At 51.2% G+C, this 23,393-nt stretch overlaps 1 protein-coding gene and 1 long non-coding RNA gene across 6 annotated transcripts in view; both read left to right on the top strand.

The window, feature by feature from the left end:
- Positions 1 to 23,056, top strand: part of ENO1 (enolase 1) — a 129,698-nt gene extending 106,642 nt beyond the window's left edge. For 4 of the 5 annotated variants that reach the window (XM_068171499.1, XM_068171502.1, XM_068171500.1 and 1 more), the window contains exons 2-12: positions 14,118 to 14,212; positions 15,499 to 15,594; positions 17,791 to 17,849; positions 18,485 to 18,554; positions 18,741 to 18,874; positions 19,017 to 19,239; positions 20,805 to 21,002; positions 21,232 to 21,433; positions 21,594 to 21,702; positions 22,108 to 22,166; positions 22,589 to 23,056. In XM_068171499.1, the coding sequence (XP_068027600.1) occupies positions 14,128 to 14,212; positions 15,499 to 15,594; positions 17,791 to 17,849; positions 18,485 to 18,554; positions 18,741 to 18,874; positions 19,017 to 19,239; positions 20,805 to 21,002; positions 21,232 to 21,433; positions 21,594 to 21,702; positions 22,108 to 22,166; positions 22,589 to 22,658 (1,305 nt within the window). In that variant the 5' untranslated portion in view covers positions 14,118 to 14,127 and the 3' untranslated portion in view covers positions 22,659 to 23,056. Of the gene's footprint in view, positions 1 to 10,725; positions 10,815 to 14,117; positions 14,213 to 15,498; positions 15,595 to 17,790; positions 17,850 to 18,484; positions 18,555 to 18,740; positions 18,875 to 19,016; positions 19,240 to 20,804; positions 21,003 to 21,231; positions 21,434 to 21,593; positions 21,703 to 22,107; positions 22,167 to 22,588 lie in introns of those variants that run through there. The other variant, XM_068171498.1, reaches the window with a different exon arrangement.
- On the top strand, positions 14,306 to 15,104 carry LOC137461719 (uncharacterized). The gene is made up of 2 exons (XR_010993466.1): positions 14,306 to 14,386; positions 14,445 to 15,104. It is a non-coding gene; the product is annotated as an uncharacterized lncRNA (long non-coding RNA).
- Positions 23,057 to 23,393: the final 337 nt, after the last annotated feature.

Here is a 23,393-nt window from a genome sequence, read left to right as displayed (position 1 = left end):
GTTTGGGGCAGTTTGGGTGGCAGTTTGGGCCAGTTTGGGTGGCAGTTTGGGCCAGTTTGGGTGACAGTTTGGGTGACAGTTTGGGCCAGTTTGGGGCAGTTTGGGCCAGTTTGGGTGACAGTTTGGGTGACAGTTTGGGCCAGTTTGGGTGGCAGTTTGGGGCAGTTTGGGTGGCAGTTTGGGGCAGTTTGGGCCAGTTTGGGTGACAGTTTGGGCAGGACAGGCCCCAGGATGCTGCAGCACAGGCGGTTTGCTCATTCTGTGATTCTATGAATAATAACAGCAATTCAACAGTAAGAGGCACAAGTGAGCTACGGGTGCCATGGGAGCTCAGGTTTCTGTGCTGAAGAACAGAAGCAGGTATTTTACTCAAAATCTTATTCTTTGCAAGTGAATTGTTAACATAAAAAGGCCTTTCCTGGGTTGCTGGTTTGTGCAGTGCATATTTAATCTTTGGGAACTGCTGTAATACTGAGCTGATTAACCAAATGTGTTTTTTCCCTCTCTCCTCTGAAGAAGTCATTTATTCTGACAGTTGCACTGAACTGTGTAAGGACCAAACTAAGCAAACCTGTCCTGCAATGCACTTCTTAATCCTTGTGTATCCAGTTGTGTAAATAGGCTTTGAAATTAGCTGAGGGTGAAATTTTGGGGGTTTCTACCTCTTTGCACTTCAGGATTCCACACAGCAGCACAGGAGGGTGTGAAGAAGAGTCAGGCACAGGGGGTCACCTCTGTGCTGGAGCACCTCTCCTGTCACCTGCTGGGGAGGGAAATGGATGCCACACAAGCTTGCCTGTGCTTTATTGATCAGCCAGCCCAGTCTGCACAAAGCACTTGAAACAAAGCCCATTTGGGAGTGTACGGTGCCAGGAAACTGGAGATGACAGCAAATTCATTTTTAATGGAGCTTCTGCAACATCTGTGACATTTCACTTGACATCAGCAGGGGCTGTGGGTGCTCAGCACACCCAAAAGCCACGTCTGTGTTAGCTCAAATTCTTAAGGTCCCTTATAAGCCAAACCATTCTGTGATTCTATGAAGACACAGCAATCCATGGAAAGGATTACTAAGGGCACAAAGCATGAATTTGTTTTGGGGTTAGGACAGAACAATAATTTTAATTAAGTTTTTTAAATGTATTTGGATATTGAGCTTCTAACTAGGAGCTGAATGTTATGGAAGTCCTCCTGTATGAAGTATTGCCTGCGTCAACCAGTGGTTACTGATTCTTGGAGCTTTTTTAGTGTGTGTGGTATTAAACCTGGCTGGCCTGAGGCTTGTCTGGGTCAGCTCTTTTGCTACCTGGACATAATTCCTGGAGAGAAGAATGGACATAGTGCCTGGGAACTCCAGGCAGCACAGCAGCACCGTGCCTGAGGTGAGCTGGGGGTTCACAGGTGGAGACTGGAACAGGACTCATCTCTGCACTGAGATTCATCCAGTGAGAAAATCTGATGTTGTGTGTGTCAGCCATGAATATTCTTGGCATGATTTCTTTCCAGAGGCAGGGAACTTTCACACAGACCTCAGCCCTCCCCCTCCTGCCTCAACTGCAGTAGGAAATAAGCCTTTTATCCCACATCGTTGGCTTCCATGCACTTCACTTTTATCTCTACAGTTTCCCCTGATTCTTTGCCATCTTTTAAATCCTGCTTCTCCCAGGCTATTCTCTCTGTCCTCGCTGGCCTAAAGCTCAGCTCAAGTCTGACATTCTGATGGCCACATTAAAACCTTGATGTGGCATTGAAGTAGCTGGCTCAAACCTCAGTGCTCCTTTGACCCAGAACTTGAAAGGGTTAACTCCTCTGCCTCTGAATCAGCAGGAATTCCATCAGGGCTTGCAGGAAGAGCTGCATCACTGCCAGCCCAGCAAACATTTGACCAGGAACAGGCTGTTTGAAGTGAGATGGACAGAGTGCCTTCAATCAGGCCATTCAGGTTTTTCTGAGTGAGTCGAAAACCTCTTCAAACAGAGCTCTCTCTGCTGAGGTTGTGCTGGATGAGTGAAGGCATCCAGAGCCTACACAAGTTTTATGAAAGGCAAAGATCAGCCAGTGCTGGCAGGCCCAGACCCATGAGGAAAGCTGACAATAGCTGTGCGGATTGAAACACGAGATTCTTTTATTCAACAATTCCTGTAATGTTTCTACATCTTATTTCCAAAACTGGACCTCTTTTCTTTGATATTTTGCCCGGGATCTTTTTTTTCTTCTTCCCTTTTTGCCCCTGGTTTTCAAGTACATACAGAGATCACAGAGGCAGAAAAGCACTGGAATTCATTTCTCCAGTTCACACAATCCCTTTAGACCTCCTTCATCTTACACAATATTTTGATGTATTTGACAAAATTTAATCATGGAATCAGAATGGTTTGGTTTGGAAGGGACCTTAAAGAATATATCTAGTCCAACCGTCTGCCATGGGCAGGGACACCTTCTTACCTTCTTCTGATATAAATTCAGACACCTTTATGATTGTGCTCAAGCTTTGTGGAAGAAATGGGCTTTGAGGCAGTCAGAGACAGACACCAGAGATCTACACCAGTGCTCCTAAAGGCAGGATTTGCCCATTTAAAAGCAGAGAGGTTTCCTCTGCGAATTCCATTTCACGGTCTAACAGATCTCAGCATTAGCTACCTGCACTTCATTGTCAACCTAAATTTTCTTTTGCTCAGTTTCAGCCAATTACTCTTAGTTATAGCTGTAACCCTTGGATTATCTTAAAATAGTTTTCCCTTTTTAATGCTCACATCACTTCTGGGGTGGTTATCACCTCGCTGCACCATGGGCAGGAGCAGCCTTTCACTGCCATTTCCCCAAGGTGGAGAAAAGGACAACGTGATGCTATAAAAAGGAGAGAACATGGTCAAATAATCCCTCTTCATTTTCATTTCCAGGAAATGTCATTACAGCCCTTGTAATGTCTCTTTAGAGCTGCTCTACAGACTTTGCTGAAAGGGGATTTCATGTTCTGGATCTCTGCTTGAGACTTTGGAAGAAAGCAAAGCATGAAGGCAGGATTTGGAAGGGGGAGGCCAAACTTGCCACTGCATTGTGTGTGAGGAGCACTGGAATGTGGTCTGAGTGTGGGGATCAAAGGAGCTGTGTGCGAGAGAGAGAAAGAAACCTTGGAGAAAGGTTTCCATCATCCCAGGGCTCTGAGCTGTGCACTGGGTGGGACAGAGAAGGAATAACTCTGTACAAGGCAGCCTGGCAGCATGTGCCAATACCTGTTCATGGTGCAATTAGTGCTTTATACCTCTCTGCACTGCTCCCCTAAAAACGTTCAGTTTGCTCCTCATCTCCCAGTGTTATGGCAGGCAGGGGAAGCACAACTTCTGCTCCATCTCTCTGAAAATGGACATTAGCAGTGCACAAACAAAGGAGAAGACCCCAAGGCCCTTAACAAACAAACACAGTGCACAGAACAAGAAAAGGCTCTGGAAAGTGCTGCTGCTCATTGCTGGGTAAGCACTTTTCCTTTCTGCATTGTGTGTTGAGCAGCTGTGACATCCAGTGGCCAAACACAATACAGTTGGGTCTGGTACAGACCTCTTCATACGTGGTAACAATAACAGAGCCCTTCCACGGCACTTTTCATCTTCAAAAAGCTGTATAAGCACGAATTCATTAACCCTGCCCAGCTCACAGGGCAGAGCAATGCAGCGATCCCAAAAGTACACATAGGAGGGGACAGCACTCTCCAAAGGCATGGCAGTCAGCTCTCCAGGCACGTGGAGAACCTGCGGCAGGACCAGAGTGCAGGACCTTCAGCCCCAAGGCAAGGACCTGAGAGATAAGGGATCAGAAAGGTGCAGCTCATTCAGCGCTTGATGAAGAGGCCACACCTGAGGGATGAGTTGTGCTTGTTTTCCCAAGAGCAAAAAAGTCCAAGGAAAAGATGGGGAAAGCTGAGAGATCCCAGCAGGACCAGAGCTGCTTTGGAAGAGATCCTTTGTCAGAGGCCAGGCCTGAGAAAAAAGCTTCAGCAGAGAATTTCTGAAAACATCAGAAGACATTGCTGATAGATGTGGAAGGTAGGGAAGGCAGCACAGATGTGGATTTGGATTAAGAAATGCAGTGGTGGAATGGAAAAAATGTGACTACAAGGAGATGCCACCTTGAACTTCCTTTCCAGCCCACGCAGCAAACCAGCCTTGAAGAGATGCTGCGTTTTATATGGGTATGTCTGGTGCCAATGCAGACATGCCTGCTCCTTTTGATGGTAAAAGCAGACCTCAACGAGATGCATTCAGAGATCCAAACTGGGGACAGATGCACCCAGTTTCAGTGACCAAGGGACCAGTCCCTGCTTTCCCGAGGGCATCAGTGCCCAGTGTTTGCTTGCTCAGCTCTGCAGTGGTTTTTTTCTGCAGGCAAGGTCATTGCAGGGACTTTCAGAAGGAGCAAAGTGCCCACAGTCCCTCCTCTCCCCAGCAGCTCATCACCACTGCACTCTGAGGAGCTAAAAGTGATGATGGGAGCTGAAAGTGTTTCCCATGAGAATGAGGTTGATTTTTAAGGCAGGAAGACAACATGAAGGAAATTTAAATACTACTGTCTGTGTTGTACCTGTTCTGTGGCAAGAGGATCCTGCTTGATAACTCTTGTGTTTTACATAACTATTTTGCACCCATTAAGGAAACAAATGAGTTGTTATTGGACTACTTTTTTTTTTTTTTTCAGGTTATCATTAAAAAAACCCCAATCCTAAACACCAAATACAATTTCTTAATGGCAAATCAATTCCTAGCTTGCTTTCCCCTTTATAGTGGAATACATTTCAAAGAGAGGGGGAAGGCCCTGCTCAGCAAGGAGCCTCAGACACTCTGTGAGAGGCAGTGCAGGACTTGCACTCTGGCCTCCATAAAGAGGATTACTGCATGCTTTCAGCATGGTTGCAACAAGCAGCTATGGCCTTTGGATCCACAGCTCCTGGCAATTAATATCCAGCTGGTTCAGAAGCTTTCAGTCTCCCTAGAAATCACCATATCAGATCATCAGCTCCTGGGAAATGTACTCTTTGGTATCAGCACCCTGATTCATGCATTGGTTCCCTTCCAAATGACCATTCCCCCCGTGCCCTGAAAATGGACGTGGTAGTTGTAAACGTAGGTTAGCATTTCCAGTAGTACAGAATATCCTGCCTGGTACCCGAGGGTCTCACACAGCCCTCGTGTGCTCAGGGAGGCTGATGATGGAGCCACACTACACAGCTGCACACAGACCCACACTAACCAGCATGGACTAACCAGCCCTCCACTAAAGCCCTGGAGAAGACAGGATAATGAAGACTGGAAGTTAAGAGCATTAAGAAAGCTGGAAGTGCTGGAAGTTAAGAGCATTAAGAAAGCCATGAGGTCTGTCACCTCCAGCCATTTCACTATTCATGTGCCTAAAGCTGCCTCACTGCAGGGTGAAGCTGTGAGACAAAGGCATGGCAGAAAATGGGATGAGAAGTGGGGGAGAAGGATGTAAAGTCAGAGGAGGTTCTGAATGCCTGGAAGAACATATCTCGAACAGTCATTCCACAATTTAACAGATACCCAGAAAGAATATTAGTCAGACTCTACCGTTTCCTTTCCAGTGAATGTTCCTTAAAGCCACCAGAATCTGCAGGGTGGATGAAGAGCAGAAATCCGAGCGACACAGAGTGCTCACATCTGTAGCTTCCCTCTGGAGGTCCCACCTGGACTGAAGTGAGGTGCAAAGCCTGGCTCCCTGAGTGCAGAGCTGCCCTCCCAAAGGAACCTGCTCAGAACACAAACAGGCTGGCACTTGCTGAAGTGTCGGATGGAGCAGGTGAGGGAGGTGCCAACGCAGCCACCCAGGCATATCTTCAGGTGTTCTGGGAGGCACTGGGGGGAAAGAGAAGTCCCTGAGCATGCAGGAAGTGCTTTCAAGGTGCTCTGAAGGCTCACGCCCTGGAATGTGTCCTGCTGCTGCTAATGGTTATTTAGCACTTGAATGCATCGCAAACAAGTCCTGATCTGTGGTGGTTCTGCTCTGCCTTGGCACCCTCAGCTGCCTGAACCAGTGATTTCACACTCTGCAGAGCTCAGAGGGCTCCTGCCCAACTGCTCTAAACAGGGCAGGGAAAGGCTGGCCTGGCTGGCTTCTGTGCTCGTCAGCATGTTGCAAGCCACCAAAAAATTTACATTTATCACACTTGCAATTTTACCTGTAGAGCACAAGGAATGTGAGGCCTTGCAGTGGAGGGATTTTGCTGCTGAGAGTCGTTCTCCATTTCTGGCTGGTGGATGCCTGTGAGCCAGGTCTGTGCCGGTGGTTTTTCCCCCCTGCTCCATCAGCAGTTCCTCTGCTGTGTGAGTGTTCCTGCGTGGGCTGTTGAACGGGAGCACTGGCTTTATGTGTCACCAAACTCTGTCCCCAGTGTCCACCCCATGAGCCATACAGGCCCCTTCCAAACCGTGAAATATTTAAACAGTGTACTGAGTATTTGATAAGCTGGTAACAAGCTTGGATTCCTGAAGAAACTCCTGCTTCCTAGAAATCTCATAGCCTTGGGGTCTTTAAAGCAAGACAAAAAGAAAAATCAGGCAGGATACACGGCTGAGCAGCAGCACTTTTAATATCAGCTCTGAGTTTAATTTTAACATGTATGGCACAGTGCAAGTTTAAATCTGCTGATCCAGGAAAAAAATTATACCAGCACCTGAACAGTGCCAGGCTTGTGCTCATGGATGCCTGAGCACTGCTGCCTGCAGCCCCAGTGTCCCCGGCTGTGCCTCCTCGGGGACACGGGGCCAGCGTGGCTCCTGGCACCCAGTCACTGGCCAGGGGTCCTGCCGGGATGGGGAATGCAGGCTCCTGACCAGGAAATCTGCTTTGTGCTGCCTCTGTGCCCACAAGGGAAGGAGGGCGAGGCAGGGGACAAGTCCTAAACTCCTCCTGACAAAGTTCTGAGCTCTTTCTCACAAGGACGGGTTTAGGCTGGTCTCCCACAGCCACTTCTCCCTCACAGCTTTGGTTTGGTTGAATGGGAATAGGGCAAGAGCTCAGTGCTCCGGGCAGGGGGTTTGCTTTAAACCCCACTTCTGCCTCCCACCAGGCTAATTATGACCTTTCAGAAAACGCTTTGTTCCCAGTGAGCACCCTGCTGTACTTCAGCATCAGCCTTTGCTGGCTACTACAATATTTAATTTCCCTCCGCCTCAGGCTTTCTTGTGCTCCATTTTCTTTAGCTCATTATAAGACTTGACACCTCTGTGTGATTTTCCTGCATGGCAATAAAAGCACTTTTACGAAGTGGAAAGATAGTGAAGCATCTCCAATCCAGCAGTTAACCAGCATAAAAATGCAGCTTTAGGATTTCCAGCATCTGGAATGTGTTTTTACAGGGAATGTTCCCCTCTGGTGCCCTCACACCAGGCAGGGTGAGGCTGCAGGATAAGCCCATGCTGCCAAGGACGCAGCTATAAGGGGTACAATGTGCAGTTTTGGGGGGGCTGGCTCTTCAAAGAAGTATCTACCTGTGGCAGTTTAATTCCAAGGGCTTTCCCTGCCCAGTGGTGCCTTATCTCAGCTGGGTACAACCCAGCAGCATTCCGACCTGACTCATGGCTGTGCAGCCACACGGATGTGCGGGGGAGGCACAAAGCCCACACACAGTGGGCACGGGGGACACAGGGCACTGTCACAGACCAGCCTGGCTGGCACAGGGCTTCTCCCTCTGGGGAGGCTGCCGTCCCAGCCCGGGGTCACAGCGGGTCTGAGGGCACTGCAATGCCTCGGGAAGGTCAGTCCTGCAGACTTCCTTTGCTCTTTATTAGACTTTAAGCTTGTCTCGAGGGGATGTTCTCAGGAAGGAAAGAAAAATGTGCCCAGAGGGTACATCAGGCACAGGCTGGCAGGGCGAGGCAGGGCTGGAGCACCACGAACTTCACTGATGTGTGAGCAATAAAACGGCTTTGTTGGTGCAGTCAGGGTGAACTGGGCACTGCCACATCCTCACAGGTAGAACACAGAATGCTTTGGCTTGCTGGCACCTTAATGCTCAACCCACCCCAGCCCTGACACGGGCAGGGACACCTTCCACTATCCCAGAACAGAAAAGTTTGTGCTCCTGCTGGCACACTGGGGTGAGCTGCCACAGCCCAACTTTTCCTTGGAGAAGTTTGTGCTCCTGCTGGCACACTGGGGTGAGCTGCCACAGCCCAACTTTTCCACACTTGGAGAAGTTTGTGCTCCTGCTGGCACACTGGGGTGAGCTGCCACAGCCCAACTTTTCCACACTTGGAGAAGTTTGTGCTCCTGCTGGCACACTGGGGTGAGCTGCCACAGCCCAACTTTTCCACACTTGGAGAAGTTTGTGCTCCTGCTGGCACACTGGGGTGAGCTGCCACAGCCCAACTTTTCCACACTTGGAGAAGTTTGTGCTCCTGCTGGCACACTGGTGTGAGCTGCCACAGCCCAACTTTTCCACACTTGGAGAAGTTTGTGCTCCTGCTGGCACACTGGGATGAGCTGCCACAGCCCAACTTTTCCACACTTGGAGAAGTTTGTGCTCCTGCTGGCACACTGGTGTGAGCTGTCACAGCCCAACTTTTCCACACTTGGAGAAGTTTGTGCTCCTGCTGGCACACTGGGGTGAGCTGCCACAGCCCAACTTTTCCTTGGAGAAGTTTGTGCTCCTGCTGGCACACTGGTGTGAGCTGTCACAGCCCAACTTTTCCACACTTGGAGAAGTTTGTGCTCCTGCTGGCACACTGGGGTGAGCTGCCACAGCCATCATGTTAGTGCTCCTTCTCCCCTCCAGGAAGCGTGATGGTTATTCACTTCAAAATCAGAGTGGGTATTTATTGCGTTTGTAATCAACCTTTGCCTGGAACACACACATCCCTTCCAGCCTTCCTCCTTCCAGGTGTACTCGTTATTCCCACACCCCCTCAGTCCCCTTGGGACTACCCAGGCCCAGCCCCGCTGTCTCTCCTCGTCAGGGAGATGCTCCACACCCCAACTTTGTGGCCTCCACTGGACCCTCTCCAGTAGCTCCTTGCCTTTCTTGTACCGAAGAGCGCAGAATTGTGAGGAAAGGCTGAGGGAACTGGGATTGTTCAGCCTGGAGAGGAGCTCTGGGGTGGCCTCCTCATGGCCTTCCAGTGCCTGAGGGGAACTTAGAGGAGAGATGGGGAGGGACTGCCTACAAGGGCGAGTAGCGGCAGGACAAGGGGAATGGCTTCAAATTGACAGAGGGCACGTTTGGACTGGAGATTAGGAAGAAATTCCCTGTGAGGGTGGTGAGGCTCTGGCACAGGGTGTCCGTGGCCCTCTGGATGGAGGATAACTTTGAAAGCGTCCAAGGCCAGGATGGACGGGCTTGGAGCAAGCTGGGGCAGTGGGAGATGCGGCTGCCCAGGGCAGGGTTTTGGGAGCGGCCGATGCCCGGGACAGGGTTTTGGGAGCGGCCGATGCCCAGGGCAGGGTTTTGGGAGCGCCTGATGCCCGGGACAGGGTTTTGGGAGCGGCCGATGCCCGGGACAGGGTTTTGGGAGCGGCCGATGCCCGGGACAGGGTTTTGGGAGCGGCTGATGCCCGGGACAGGGTTTTGGGAGCGGCTGATGCCCGGGACAGGGTTTTGGGAGCCCCTGATGCCCAGGACAGGGTTTTGGGAGCGCCTGATGCCCGGGACAGGGTTTTGGGAGCGGCCGATGCCCGGGACAGGGTTTTGGGAGCGGCCGATGCCCAGGGCAGGGTTTTGGGAGCGGCCGATGCCCAGGGCAGGGTTTTGGGAGCGGCTGATGCCCGGGACAGGGTTTTGGGAGCGCCTGATGCCCGGGACAGAGTTTTGGGAGCGGCTGATGCCCGGGGCAGGGTTTTGGGAGCGCCCGATGCCCAGGACAGGGTTTTGGGAGCGGCTGATGCCCGGGACAGGGTTTTGGGAGCGGCTGATGCCCGGGACAGGGTTTTGGGAGCCCCTGATGCCCAGGACAGGGTTTTGGGAGCGCCTGATGCCCGGGACAGGGTTTTGGGAGCGGCTGATGCCCGGGACAGGGTTTTGGGAGCCCCTGATGCCCAGGACAGGGTTTTGGGAGCGCCTGATGCCCGGGACAGGGTTTTGGGAGCGGCCGATGCCCGGGACAGGGTTTTGGGAGCGGCCGATGCCCAGGGCAGGGTTTTGGGAGCGGCCGATGCCCAGGGCAGGGTTTTGGGAGCGGCTGATGCCCGGGACAGGGTTTTGGGAGCGCCTGATGCCCGGGACAGAGTTTTGGGAGCGGCTGATGCCCGGGGCAGGGTTTTGGGAGCGCCCGATGCCCAGGACAGGGTTTTGGGAGCGGCTGATGCCCAGGACAGGGTTTTGGGAGCGCCTGATGCCCAGGACAGGGTTTTGGGAGCGGCTGATGCCCAGGGCAGGGTTTTGGGAGCGGCTGATGCCCGGGGCAGGGTTTTGGGAGCGCCTGATGCCCGGGACAGGGTTTTGGGAGCGCCCGATGCCCAGGCTCGGTCCCTCACGGCTCCCCCCGCGCTCCGCTCCACATGGTCCGGTCCGGTCCGGCCCGCTCCCCCCCAGCCCGCATGCGCCGCGCCGGCCCCGCCCCCTCGCGCGGGGATTTTCCACGAGGCCGCGGCCCGGCCGCACGTAGCGCACGCACGCGAGCCCGCCGCTGGCGCGAGGCGGCCGCAGCCAATCGGGGCGCGGCGGGGGACGGCGCTGGCCAATGGGCGCGGCCGGGGGGCGGGCCCTGCGCGCGAGGGCGGCTATAGGCGGGCGGGCGCGGAGCGGCTGGGTCTCAGTCAGAGCCGGGGCGGCGACAGCGGTGCGGCTGCGGAGCGGGGCTGCCGGCACAGCGGTGAGTGCGGCGGCTCGCTCAGCGCCCCGCGGGCCCAGAGGCCGCGATTCCCTTCTCCGGGTAGCGGCCGCGGAGCCCCGGTCGTCCCCGTGGCAAAGGACCGGGCCGAGGCTCGGTGGTATCCGGGGCGTGCAGGCCGCTGTGTGTGCCTGCAGCACCGGCGGGGCAGGGAGGGCCTGTGGCGGCCTGAGCCCCGGCCGTGTGCGGGGGTGGGGAGTGAAAACGGGGGGTCAAGGCGGGGGCAGAATCAGGGGGGTACGGTGGGTCAAGGCATCCTCAAAGGCAGAGTTTAACCTCTTTTCTTTTAATCATTAACAGTCGCTCTGGGATTGCGTGTGGTGATTTGGACCTTCCCCTCTTTAGTGGATGTCCTTCAGCTTCCCATCTCAAATATTTAACGCTTGCTTGCACTCCATCTGTGCCTCAGGTCTCTTAGTGGGTATTTAAGTGCCGGTTATCCCAAGGCAGCGTTGGTGCGGAGCAGCAGCTGGATGTGCGGGTGTGGGTGGTTAACAGGAGCTGCCTGTTAACCATCCTGCCTCGTGCAGGGCTGCCAGAGAGGATCCTGGGCTTTCTCCTGCTCCGTTACTTGCCTGCTGAGTCACAGGGTAGGGCCACGGCTCTCTGAGCCCAGCAGGAAGTACTGAAGTTTGTCATCCAAACCCACAGGCTGAGCCAACGCAGTTTCAGGCCTCCATCTTACTAAACACAGAGAGAGAAAGTGGTTGAACGCGTCTGAGATTTGCTCCCTGCCAGGCATCCTTTAGAACCCGTTGGCTCATGTTGTAGAGGTGGATTAATACCCCGTGGAGTGCAGAGGAGCAGGGTTGGAATGTGCACATTTGTCCAGTTTCAGGGAGTGCTTTGGCAGGGGAATTAATACGTTGGGATCTGGTAGAGTGCACTCAAAGGTCTCAGCTTTTTTCAGAGCACTGGTGGTATGAGAGTTACGGTCATAAGGACCTTTAAGTGTCAAGAGAGGCTTCCACTGATAAATGTGGCAGGCCTGTAATAAGACACTCACTAGGGCAGTTATTTCTATGGCTAAGCTTTAGTGTTGCTTTTTAAATCTCCATTCAGATGCTTGCAGTGCTCAGCCTTAACCCTGTATTGATTTTAGAGAAGTGTGGCTGCAAGATAGCTCACAAGGACAGGTTTTGGTGGTAGGGTTGCCCATAAAAAAAGTCTTTGGAAATAATTTTCAATCGGACTGATGTCCAGTTGAGAGTACTGCATTCCCTGCGCAGGGCCAGATGAGGAATAAGTGGTGATTTCTTAGACTTGAGCTGGTAGTGAAGAAGGTCCTCAGGGCTGGCAGGGGTTGTAGCTTACCTTTGGAGTAGGTGCTCCTGGGCAGGCCAGGCAAAGTGAGTGTGTGGCTTCTCTCCTGAAGGGAGACAGTGACCTTGTCAGCAGATTATGCTGCACAGAAAGGTTTAAGGCAGCGTGCTCGTTAAATACCACCGGGGTGTTTGCGTGTTTGGTAGAGGACAAAGGTCTGAGCAGACAGTGCTGCTGTCCTCTCTGCCTTCAGTCAGCATTTCTGTGGTTAAACCTGGGCGCACAAGGGCTGACCCTTGTGTTCTGGATGAGCTGACTGCTTTGACTGAGGCAGAATACATCGTGGTGAGCTAAACAGCATCAGTTTTACCTTATAGCTCAAAGGGAGAACTGTTTCTTGAGCACAGGGAGTTTGCAAAAGGAGCATCAAGGATTTCTCGGGAAATGCAGTGCTGTGAAATGCCTCTTTCTGCAGAGAAGGGAGGGACTTGTGCTCCTTTGTCAAGGATGGAGTAATGTCTGACCTGGCAGACATTCCCAGTGGAAGTTCTTGCAGTGTGTGTTCCTGAAGTGCCTCCTTCGTGAAGGTCAACAACCAGCTGTAGCACTGCACTGAGAGGTCCTGGAAACTGGCTGTGCTCTCAAAGAATGAGCCGCCTCAAATTCTGTGGCAAAGCCTAGGTTCTAAAAAATGAAAGTAAGGTTTAGCAGGTGATAAACTCTGAAAGCCCTTTTTGGATAAGTGGGCATTCTTCCTGTTAGCCATTGCTCGGTGCATCTGCAGAGAGCCAAGTGTGGGTGGGACTGATAAGCAGAGCCTTGCAGGGATTTATTTCTAGCTTGTGTGTTCACTGATTGAAGCTAGGTAGTGGCAGCATGAAGGTCAGCTTGAAGAAGCTGTCTTGTTTCATATTTTAGTCCTATCATGTGTCAGTGTGGGGGTCTGACTGAAATCTTAGACAGCATGCAGGGGCAGGACAGCTGGAAGGGACACGGGAAAGCAAAGGTTGCCTGTGCTTTTGACCTGGGGAGGGCAGAGTTTGCTGTGGGGGAGGAACCAGTGTGTGCAGCTACCCCCTCACAGACTGAACCAGCAGCAGCATTTCTAAGGTCATGTTTTTTTAACTTTGCAGTAACTGTGGAAGGATTCATGACCATTTCTGTAAACAGGGTTGCCACCCACATTGGCTTGCCAAAAAAACAGCTTCCAGATAGTTGTGCTTCTGAGGCTGAGCTTTCTTCTGTGCAGATGGGCTGGGTTTGGTGCCAGCCGATGGCTTACAGGCATGAGTATGACTTGATTTTTAAAATGTAGCTGGGCTTACATAAGAATTCCCTTACTGCAGTTTTCTGAAGTGGATAAATGTAAGAAGAGGAAAAAGGAAGTATTCAAAAGGCTAGGGGGATTTTTTTTCCTTTTAAGATGAAAAGTTAAGAGGAAAAACTATTTGTATAAATGCTCAACAGGGTGTAACTATCAATGCAAGTTTTTAATGAGAGCTGTGGCTGCTTCTCTTTCGTCATTGGTTCTGTTTGGCTCTGAGCAGCTGCTGTGCATACTAAGAGCACTCTGTGCCTGCTGAGAGCTATTGCACTCTGGTCTCTTATCAAAAAGAACTCTTAACTGATAGCAGAGAGTTGCTGTTTTGGGAGCTCTTTGTTGCTCTGACATGGTGAGGTGAGGTCCCTTTAGATTTGTCATCTGCTCCTGCTGCTCTGTCTAGGGTCTGATACTGCAGTTCAGGTTATTTGGAAACATCAAGAGATTGTCCCCTGCACACAAGGAAGTGATTTTTTTTTTTTTTTTTAATAATAAAAGTCATGGGACACTGGAAGAGCTTGCCCAGAGAAACTGCGACTGCCCCATCCCTGAGAATGCTCCAGCCCAGGCTGGATGAGGCTCATCCAGCAACCTGGTCTGGTGGAAATCTCACTGCTCATGGCAGGGCGTGTGATGGATTGAGCTTTATGGTCCCTTCCAGCCCAAACCATTCAATGACTAATTCTAAGCTCCTTTTTTCAGGTACTAAAGATGTCTATCACCAAGATCCATGCCCGTGAAATCTTTGACTCCCGTGGCAACCCCACTGTTGAGGTAGACCTCTACACCAACAAAGGTGAGTCCTCAGCTGCAGGTGTTCATCCCTGGCCTAGAGCTGATAGAACTGGAGGCAGGCAGAGTATACAACCTGTCCTGTTCTAGCAGTGGAAGTGTGCTGACTTCTCCCTCCGCACATAAAACTTGTTGGAGCTTGCTGTGAGTCTTGCAGAAAAAGCCTCTGCCTCATTCTGTTGGCTGAGCTTGCTGAGCTCAAGTTCCTGGCCTGGGCAGTGCAGGGTTTTTTGGAGGGTGCTACTTTTTACAGCCTAAACTGTGGGAGAGCTGTTCCAAACCTGCCCTCCTTCCCTTGGCCCAGCAGAAACTGGGATAGCACCTGGAAACTCTGTTCTTGAGCAGCTGCTAATGGCCTTGGTTGTCAGTGCTCCCCACACTGTGTATGAGTACACTTGAAGTTTAATTCTTAATTTGTCTGCAGTGGCTTTCTGTAATGACAGAGTCTTCTGCTGCACAGTTCAACTTTGGGTAATGGATTCTCCTCTGCCTAAGTACTCGGGCATGACTAAAGAACTTGTCTAATTGGGCTTTCACATGTAACATCTTATATTTTTAATTACTGTAGGACTTTCTCCTGGTTTGTTAGTTGTTCATCCCACATCTGATAGGATCTGACAAAAGCATTGTGCGACCTCATACCAATGTGATTTGGTGGAATGAGCAAACACAATGGCTGTAATACACTGACTAAAGAGCTGATCTTTCTGCCTCAAAAGATTAATGCAGTCATTTAATGAGACTGCCCCCACTAAGCTCTTTGATTTAGTGGGATAAGGGAGAGACTGGAGGCCGAAGTTGGCATCTTGAACCCCAGGCAGAGCAGGCTCCAGTGTGCAGATTTGCTCCAATTTCAGCATCCTTGGCTGAAGGAATGGGCTGTCTGGGTGGCTCTGCTGTTGTCAGAAGAGCTCAGAACTCCTGTGAACAAAATAGGTCTCCTAATTGTCCCTTTTGTGCCATATCCTAGAAGAATTTAAGAGCTTGCCTTGCCTGAGCTCAAAAGCAGATGCAGTGAATGAAGCTATCCTTTTTGGAAGGGGAATGGATGCCTTCCTTAACTCTTGAAATGCACAGTGGAGGAGGAGTCAGTTTGCTGTTGATCAGTGTGAGGGAGATGCTGATAAATTGCTGATGCTGTAAATGAGCATCATTGTGGGATCACTGTGTATGTGAGCAGAGGTGTGGTTTGGAGACTCCCTCTCCCAGCTGCAGGGCTGGAAGTGTGTGGCAGGCTGGGATGTTTAGTGACTTTGAGTGTGCCAAGGTGTTTTTCCCTGTTGTGAACAGGTCTGTTCAGAGCTGCTGTTCCCAGCGGTGCCTCAACTGGAATCTATGAGGCTCTGGAGCTCCGTGACAATGACAAGACACGCTACATGGGCAAAGGTAAAGCTGGGCACTGTCTCTGCTGGGCTCCTGTCCCACTGTCTGTGTTCTGCACAAGGCCTGGCAGCTGAGCAGGGGCAGAGGGGACAGACAGGGAGTGACAGCAGCGCCTGGCAGGCGTGGGCTGTGAGCTGGCCAGAGGCAAGGCAGAGGTGGCTGGGGTGGTTTCCTGGGCATGACCTGGAGGGTGACTGCCTCCAGCAGTGGCAGCTGCCTCCTGCTGCAGGGCAGGGCACCTGCACAGGTGGGTGTGTGGAGCTGGGCACCCCCAGCCAGGTGACAATGTCTCTGGTACAATGTGTCCAGGTGTGCTTTGTTACCCTGCTCCTCTTGCACTGTGTGTTGAAGCGTGGCAGAGTGCTTTACCAGTGTTGTAATGGCATCTAAACTGCCAGCTCCAAAAGCCTCCAAAAGGTCTTATTTTCCCAGAGCCCTTAAATCTGTCAGCTCTGAGACTGCAGACTCCTTAGATCCTCCCAGCATGTTAAATCCTGAACCTGAGGTTTTATGCCAGCTCTGTCCACTGAATGAGCAGCTCTTCACTGCTAATCCTGGAAGGTGCCTCTATTTCAGACCCCATAATGGCTACAGCCACTCTGGCTTTTTGTCTGCCATCACAGGTAGCCAGGATACTTAAGTTTGTGTTAGTGGTGTAATATTTTACTTTTCTGGAGACTGGTTGTGCATTCTAAAAAGAACCTAGACCCAGCAGTCACCAGGCTGGCTTGGGAACAAGTATGGGTGAGAAGGAATAGCTGCAAACAAGATGCCATTACCTAATAAACATGCCAGTAGTACTTCTTGGGATTCTTCTGAGAGCTTGGACAGTCAGGGCTCCTTCTTAACTTGCTGCTCTAAAAGCATTGGTGATGCCTCTGAAGTGTGAGCAGTCGTCTTGACTTCTGGCTGGAAGAGAGAATTATTTTCAAACTTCCCTGCCAGGCAGGTGAAAAGAAGCTAAAATATTTTTTGCCTATTAAGAAAGAACAATTAAAGTGGATAACTAAATTGAACTTGGAGAGCCTTGTCTTAGGAGATTCATGGCTGTTAATACCTTAACAGAGAATAAATGCCTGGATGACTGAATGTCCCAAAAACCTGAGGCTCTTATCCTCTTTACCCAGGGCACTTTTTCTTGCAAAGAGTAAATATGTATTTACCCCACTGTGCTAAATGTGTGTGCTTAGACCTGTTAAGTCTGATCCTATGGACAATTCTTAATGGCATTTAATTAGACTGTAGTTATCAGGCTGTAGCTGAAGGGCTTTGTCAGCTGGGAAATAACACGAGTTATGAAAAATAATAATCAAATGGGAAGAGTTGCAGATAGCTGTTAGGCCTTTTGTAATAGAGGTCTGCAGACTCAGACCATTTGGAAAAGCAATTAATATTGTTTAGGATGCAGTCAAATAGCATTCATCATTCTGAAGCTTAGGTTTTTGGAAGTCTTTAAACACTGCGCAGTAAATAAGGTGATGCTGTAGCAGTGTTACAAAATAGTGTCAGGTAGTGAAGTGCCTGTGCTGTTGCATATGTAACTTCTGGGGAAACCTTTTCCCTCCCCTTACTCCTGGGTTCTCCGAGTTGGCAGGAGAGCCCATCCTAAAACCTTCCCTAAAAGCTGTAGTTCGGGCCCTTGAGGTTTGGGCTGGCAGTGGTGATGGCAGAGTCACAGAGACCTGGGTGGAGAGCCCACACAGAGCCTTGCACAGCTTCCTCTGCTCTTGGAGCCCTTTGCCTCTAGTCCACTGCTCAGTACCAGCCTCCTGCTGCCTGTTTGTGTCCTCTGCTGCGTTCCTGTGGGGCTGGCTGTGAGTTGTCACCTGTGCCTTGACTCGGGTGTCCGTTTCGCTTCTGTCAGGTGTCTCCAGAGCTGTTAAATATGTTAACGAGTTCCTGGCCACGGCCCTGTGCACACAGGTAACGGATGTGCTCCCAGTGCAGCCCTGGCACTCGGATGAGGCTCTCCAGTGCATGGCCTGGCAGACTAACCTGGCATTCCTGGACAAGTCCTAGCCAATGCCTCCTTCATGTGCCTCCCAGTTCAGCCAGGGGCCTCTCAGTGTTCACACCTGGCCATAAGCTCAGCTTGGGCTGGGGTAGCATGAGGTGTTTTCCTGGATGTTCCTGAGTTCCCCTACTAATCCCTGCATAACCTGTGTGTTGACCAGTGTCTGATTTGCTTGTTCCTTCCAGGTGTCTCAAAAGCTGTTGAGCACGTCAATAAAACGATTGCACCTGCACTGATTAGCAAGGTAGGAGCAATCTGTCTTCTCTTAACATCTCCTACAGCCAGGCAGTGTCCAAACCATCCTCTGGTGGGGTGTCCCCTGGGGGTGTCAGCCTGTGTGTTGGAGTGCATGTGAACAAACTGACCACAGCAATGGTTTTACTTAATTTACTTAATGAGTGCACATCTAACACGTAATGAAACCTTCTCCAGCAGCCTGGTGTGGTAGTGTGCAGAAACACTTCAGCCCCTGGGAGCTGCAGTGGTGCAGCTGGGACACAAGCTGATTTATGCTTCAAAGAGTGGCTGAATGATGAGGAGGAGCTAGGTTTTATCCAAGCAGGGTAGCTTGAAGGGAATCTGAGAAGATCTAGAAAAGTCTGCTTGAATGAGATTCCTTTGTGCTTTGTGGGCACCAAGCCTGGCCTACAAAGGCTGGTGCAGACCTAAGTGATAGTGGGTAAAGTGATGGCACATCCAGCTCAGCTGTCAGCCCTGGGCTGCTGCTGTGAGATAGTGACAGGAATTGGTCTGGTCAGCTCTTGGTAGCTGCCCTTGAGCAAGTGTTGGTGCCTGCCAGGGTGTCAGTGCCGTGGTGGGTAGGTGAGGGTTTGTGAGCCTGTGCTTGGTGTCAAACATTTTGTTTGCTTCCCTCTGCAGAATGTGAACGTCGTGGAACAAGAAAAGATTGATAAGCTGATGCTGGAAATGGATGGGACAGAGAACAAATGTGAGTGGGCTTTGTGTTGCACTGAGGGGTGAAAAGATAAAGATGGGTCAATGGAATTCTGTTTACCAGAACCAATAGCCAGTGTATGGCCATGTGCTGTGCACTGCCATAACTCAAACCATGGGCTGGTATTGCTGAGTCTCTTTTTATAAAGATACTTCTCTAATCAATTTCTTCCTATTTCAGCCAAATTTGGTGCTAATGCCATCCTGGGTGTGTCTCTGGCTGTGTGCAAAGCTGGTGCTGCTGAGAAGGGTGTTCCCCTGTACCGTCACATCGCTGACCTTGCTGGAAATCCAGAAGTCATTCTCCCAGTTCCCGTAAGTCCCTGGGTGGGGCAGGCCAGGCCTTGGTTTGACTTTAGCCTGGTGCTCTTGGATCAAGCTCTAGAGTACGAGGAGTGTGAATGCAAGGGCTGTTCCCCTGACATGTTCCAACCTGGCTTTTCCTGCTTCCTCCAAGGCTTTCAACGTGATCAACGGGGGCTCCCACGCTGGCAACAAGCTGGCCATGCAGGAGTTCATGATCCTGCCCGTGGGGGCAGAGAGCTTCAAGGACGCCATGCGTGTCGGGGCAGAGGTCTACCACAACCTCAAGAATGTCATCAAGGAGAAGTATGGCAAGGATGCCACCAACGTCGGGGATGAGGGTGGCTTTGCCCCCAACATCCTGGAAAACAAAGAAGGTGAGAATGAGCCAAGTGTGGGAGGAGATGTAACTGATTGCTGGAGAATGAGCTGATAGCCTGCCCAATATAATGACAAGCAGGATCAATAGGATCAAAGGTGTAGAACTTCCTTTGTCTTTACTCTGTTTCTTACCCTGGCAGACATCCTAAGATGCTCTACTGATGTGGTCAGGTATTCCCTTGGACATCAGTTTATGCAGTTTGACAGGATGGTTTTTGCTTCAGTGTCTCATTACTCTCATTCCTGTAGCAGCTTGAGGGAGCCTTGTGCCCTTCCAGTTGAAAAGTGATGTGGGAACTTCTGGGCACTGCAGGTGTTCCAGAAGCCAACAGAGATCTATGGAGTTGTTTTTCTGCAGACAAAGAGGGAAAACAGTTTGTGCTCTGCCTGGCTGTGTGTGGGAGGGCACGAAGGCTTGCCTGAGAAGCTGAGGCAGTTGCTGCTTCCATGGCCAAACAGTTCTGTTCAGGAACCTGTGGGAGAGGCAATTTGCCTGTGGGAAGCAAAATATCTCTTCCTACAAAAACTGTACCAGAGGAGCTTTCTCTGCCTCTCCCGAAATGGAGCTGCTCACAAGGCAGTAGGACAGGAGCTCAGCCCAGCTGCGTTTTACTTTACAGCTGTTGGTTATGCTGTTGTGGAGGGGACTGGTGACCTTGAATATACTGAGACAGCACCAGCAATTGTGCCATTTCTGAGCCCCAGTGTCACATGCAGCTTTGCTGGGTCTGTACCCTTGCAGACATCAGTGAAGATGACCTTGAATGACAATTACATTCCAAGGAATTTTTGTTGCTGGCAGCAGCTGCTTTTGCAGTTTGTGCTACATTAGCATCTTACAAAACACAACCAAACCCACACAAAAAGAACCCAAACAAAAAACCAACCCAACAACAAAAGAAAACACTTGATCTGAGCTTCCTGCTGCAAACAGAGCTTGGCTGATCCCTGCTGCTCCCCTGCAACTCAGGGTCACTGGGACTCTGCCAAATAGTAGCACAGTGGGCAGCATCCAGAGACTTCTGCTGAGTGGTTCTGTCCCTCTTGTGCAGGTAAATGTGCACATGGAGAACAGGTAGATGCCAAGAGGGGTCTCCTCCTGGAGGCAGGCTCTGTCTCCCTGCTGTCAGGGTTTGGATGCTCACCACTTCCATGGTCAACACCTGCTCTGGAGCTAAAAGGGATTAGAGTGCAGGCACTGCTTCCTGCCCACATGCATAAAGTTGAAAGAGGATGTGGTATCATCTAGTAATAAGCTTTCTGGGCTGACATGTAGTCCTGCCTGAAGAGATTAGGAATCCCATAATGGTGTCTCAAGGGTATTACAAGCTAAAAGCAGTATTAAAGTAATATCTTGTTCCAGTCAGTTCAGAAGTGGGAGAATTTAAGAACCTTTTCCTTTGGGCTTTCTGAAGGGGTAAGGGAGATCCTTTGCCAAGTGAGCGTGCTGCTGTTGGGCAGTGGGGAGCCTTGGGGGTGGGATGCCTGCAGGCATTGGGCAGTGAGGAGCTTTGGGGGTGGGATGCCTGCAGGCGCTCAGGAGCACCTGTCTGTGTTGCAGCTCTGGAGCTGCTGAAGACTGCCATTGCCAAGGCTGGCTACACTGACAAGGTGGTCATTGGCATGGACGTGGCTGCCTCAGAGTTCTACCGTGATGGCAAGTACGACCTGGACTTCAAATCCCCTGATGATCCCAGCAGATACATCTCTCCTGACCAGCTGGCTGACCTGTACAAGGGCTTTGTCAAGAACTACCCTGGTGAGTTGCTCATCAGTGAGAAACACAGTAGTAGTGGTGAATCAGGGTTGATGGCTGAAGGAGGGAGTTGGAGTGCAGCCCCTCTTACAGGAGAGATTGAGAGCTCCTGCTTTACTCAGCCTCTCGGGGTCTCAGGAATGTTCTGGGAAGTGGGTAGCACTGTGGTACCACTCATCCAAAGCAGACCTTTGTGCTGGCGTTGTCCTAAAGCTGCTGTGTCCCTCCACAGTGGTGTCCATTGAAGACCCCTTTGACCAGGATGACTGGGGTGCTTGGAAGAAGTTCACTGGCAGCGTCAACATCCAGGTGGTTGGTGATGATCTGACTGTGACCAACCCGAAGAGAATTGCCAAGGCTGTGGAGGAGAAGGCCTGCAACTGCCTCCTCCTCAAGGTCAACCAGATTGGCTCCGTGACAGAGTCCCTGCAGGCGTAAGTTCTGCCCTCTGGGCCGGGCCAGGGTGGGGCTGGTTTTAACTGGGGGAGATGGAGGTCCAGAGCAGAGTCCTGTGCTGCTCCTTGGCAGTGCCACTGGAGCAAAGGCTGCTGGACACAGGGCATGGTGTGAGCTTCTTCTCTTGGTCTCTTGCAGCTGCAAGCTGGCCCAGTCCAATGGCTGGGGTGTGATGGTGAGCCACCGCTCTGGAGAGACAGAAGACACCTTCATTGCTGACCTGGTAGTGGGTCTCTGCACTGGCCAGGTTGGTATCTGCAGCTGCTGCAGTTTGGCTGTTTGCTTCATGGGATAATTAGGGCGTGAAGCCAAAGCCATGGTGCACTGCACTGCCTCCAGGGGTGCAGATTTGCTGTGTCTGTTTGCAGGGAGCTGATTTGTTAATGGAGTATGACAAGGGAACACTTTATCTTTTGCAAACTCACCTTTAACCAGCAATGTCAAAGGTCTTGGCTCCAGTGGCTGTACTGGGGTTTCCTGGTCCTGCAGCTGACCGCAAATGCACAACCTCTGTTGCTCCCAAAAGCTGTTGTGTTTGCATGTGTAGATACTGAGCCTGATGCCCAAGCAGAGCCTGTGATGATGCTCATCACTCTGAGCAAGTTTTGTGTTGGCACGTAAGAGTTCTTCATAACTTTGTGATTTCCCTCAGATCAAAACCGGTGCCCCGTGCCGATCCGAGCGTCTGGCCAAGTACAACCAGCTGCTGAGGTGAGCCTGGGGCTGGGAAAGGACATTCATTCTGCTGCTGCTCTGGGGCACAGCTCGGGCTTTGCCCCTCAGAAACACCTGCAGCGCAGCACATGGCTGAGGTGCTTGTGGGTGCAGGTGGCTGTAGGCTAAGGAGGAGCTGGGTGGGTGAGGTCCAGAACAGATCACACCAAGCGTCCTGTGATGCTGCACTGAGACACTGTCCTCTGTGCACGAGGCAGTTCTCTTGGCAGGCGTCTCAGACGTTTGGGTTGAGTTGTGTCAGATGTGTGGCACTGCCCCACTGTGCAGGGGCTTGGTGGGAGCTGCCTTCGGTGTAGGACCTCCAGGAGCAGGTGGGTCAGGTGTTCAGCGTGAAGCCTGTGCTAGTGCAGGGGTTCTCTGTTGGCTGCTGACACCCAGTGCTCTCTGTCCTTCATCAGAATTGAGGAGGAGCTCGGCAGCAAGGCTCGCTTTGCTGGGAGGAACTTCAGGAACCCTCGTGTCAACTAAGTGTGGAAGAGTCCCCTCTGTTCTGGTTCAGCACTAGATACTTTGACTTAGATCACAATTACCTGTACTAGAAAGATAAGGGCAGCTGAAGGAAAAGACCAGTCTGCAGGTCCTCTTATCCTCTAGATGATCCCTTCACCCAGTGTTTTCACCAACTCTGGTCTGTTCATTGTAATGCTCTGCTGCTTCTGTAGAACAGTCTCTGGGGGTGTTCTGTGTATTTAACACCCTCAGGGGTCATGACATTGTGATTCTGGGCATAAACACTTTAGTTCCCTTCTCTGCCTGTCTCATCTTCAACGTTTGGAGCCGTGTGATTTGCAGTGCAGCAAGAGGTACCTGCAGACAGAGACAGTAGTGTTTTTACATGTGATAAATAAAAGCATCAAACAACCCAACAGTGTGTGTGGCTTGGAAGTATGTGGAGGAGTCTGGGGAGCAGGGATTCCCCCCTTTTCATCATGGGCTCATGGAATGGTTTCTTTTGAAGGGACCTTGAGGCTCATCAGAGTTTTTGGGATGTCTCTGTCCCCAGAGTGGTTCTGTTACTGTGTGGGTACTGTCACGGGGAGCAGCTGAGTTGTGACCTCCGTCCATTCCCAGACAGGAAAAAACAAATCATGACACAGCGGAGCGAGAGGCTGCCTGAGCCGTTCTTGCTGCCCGTTGTCCGCGGTGGCAGATGAGCAGGAGCGTCGTTAATTTCCCAGTCTGTTAATGACGCCCGGGGCCGGG

This window comes from Anomalospiza imberbis, chromosome 23 (assembly GCF_031753505.1).
Source record: "Anomalospiza imberbis isolate Cuckoo-Finch-1a 21T00152 chromosome 23, ASM3175350v1, whole genome shotgun sequence".
NCBI classification, from domain to species: domain Eukaryota; kingdom Metazoa; phylum Chordata; class Aves; order Passeriformes; family Viduidae; genus Anomalospiza; species Anomalospiza imberbis.
Note: the sequence above shows the minus strand (reverse complement) of the source record. Positions and strands in the feature narration are given on the sequence as shown.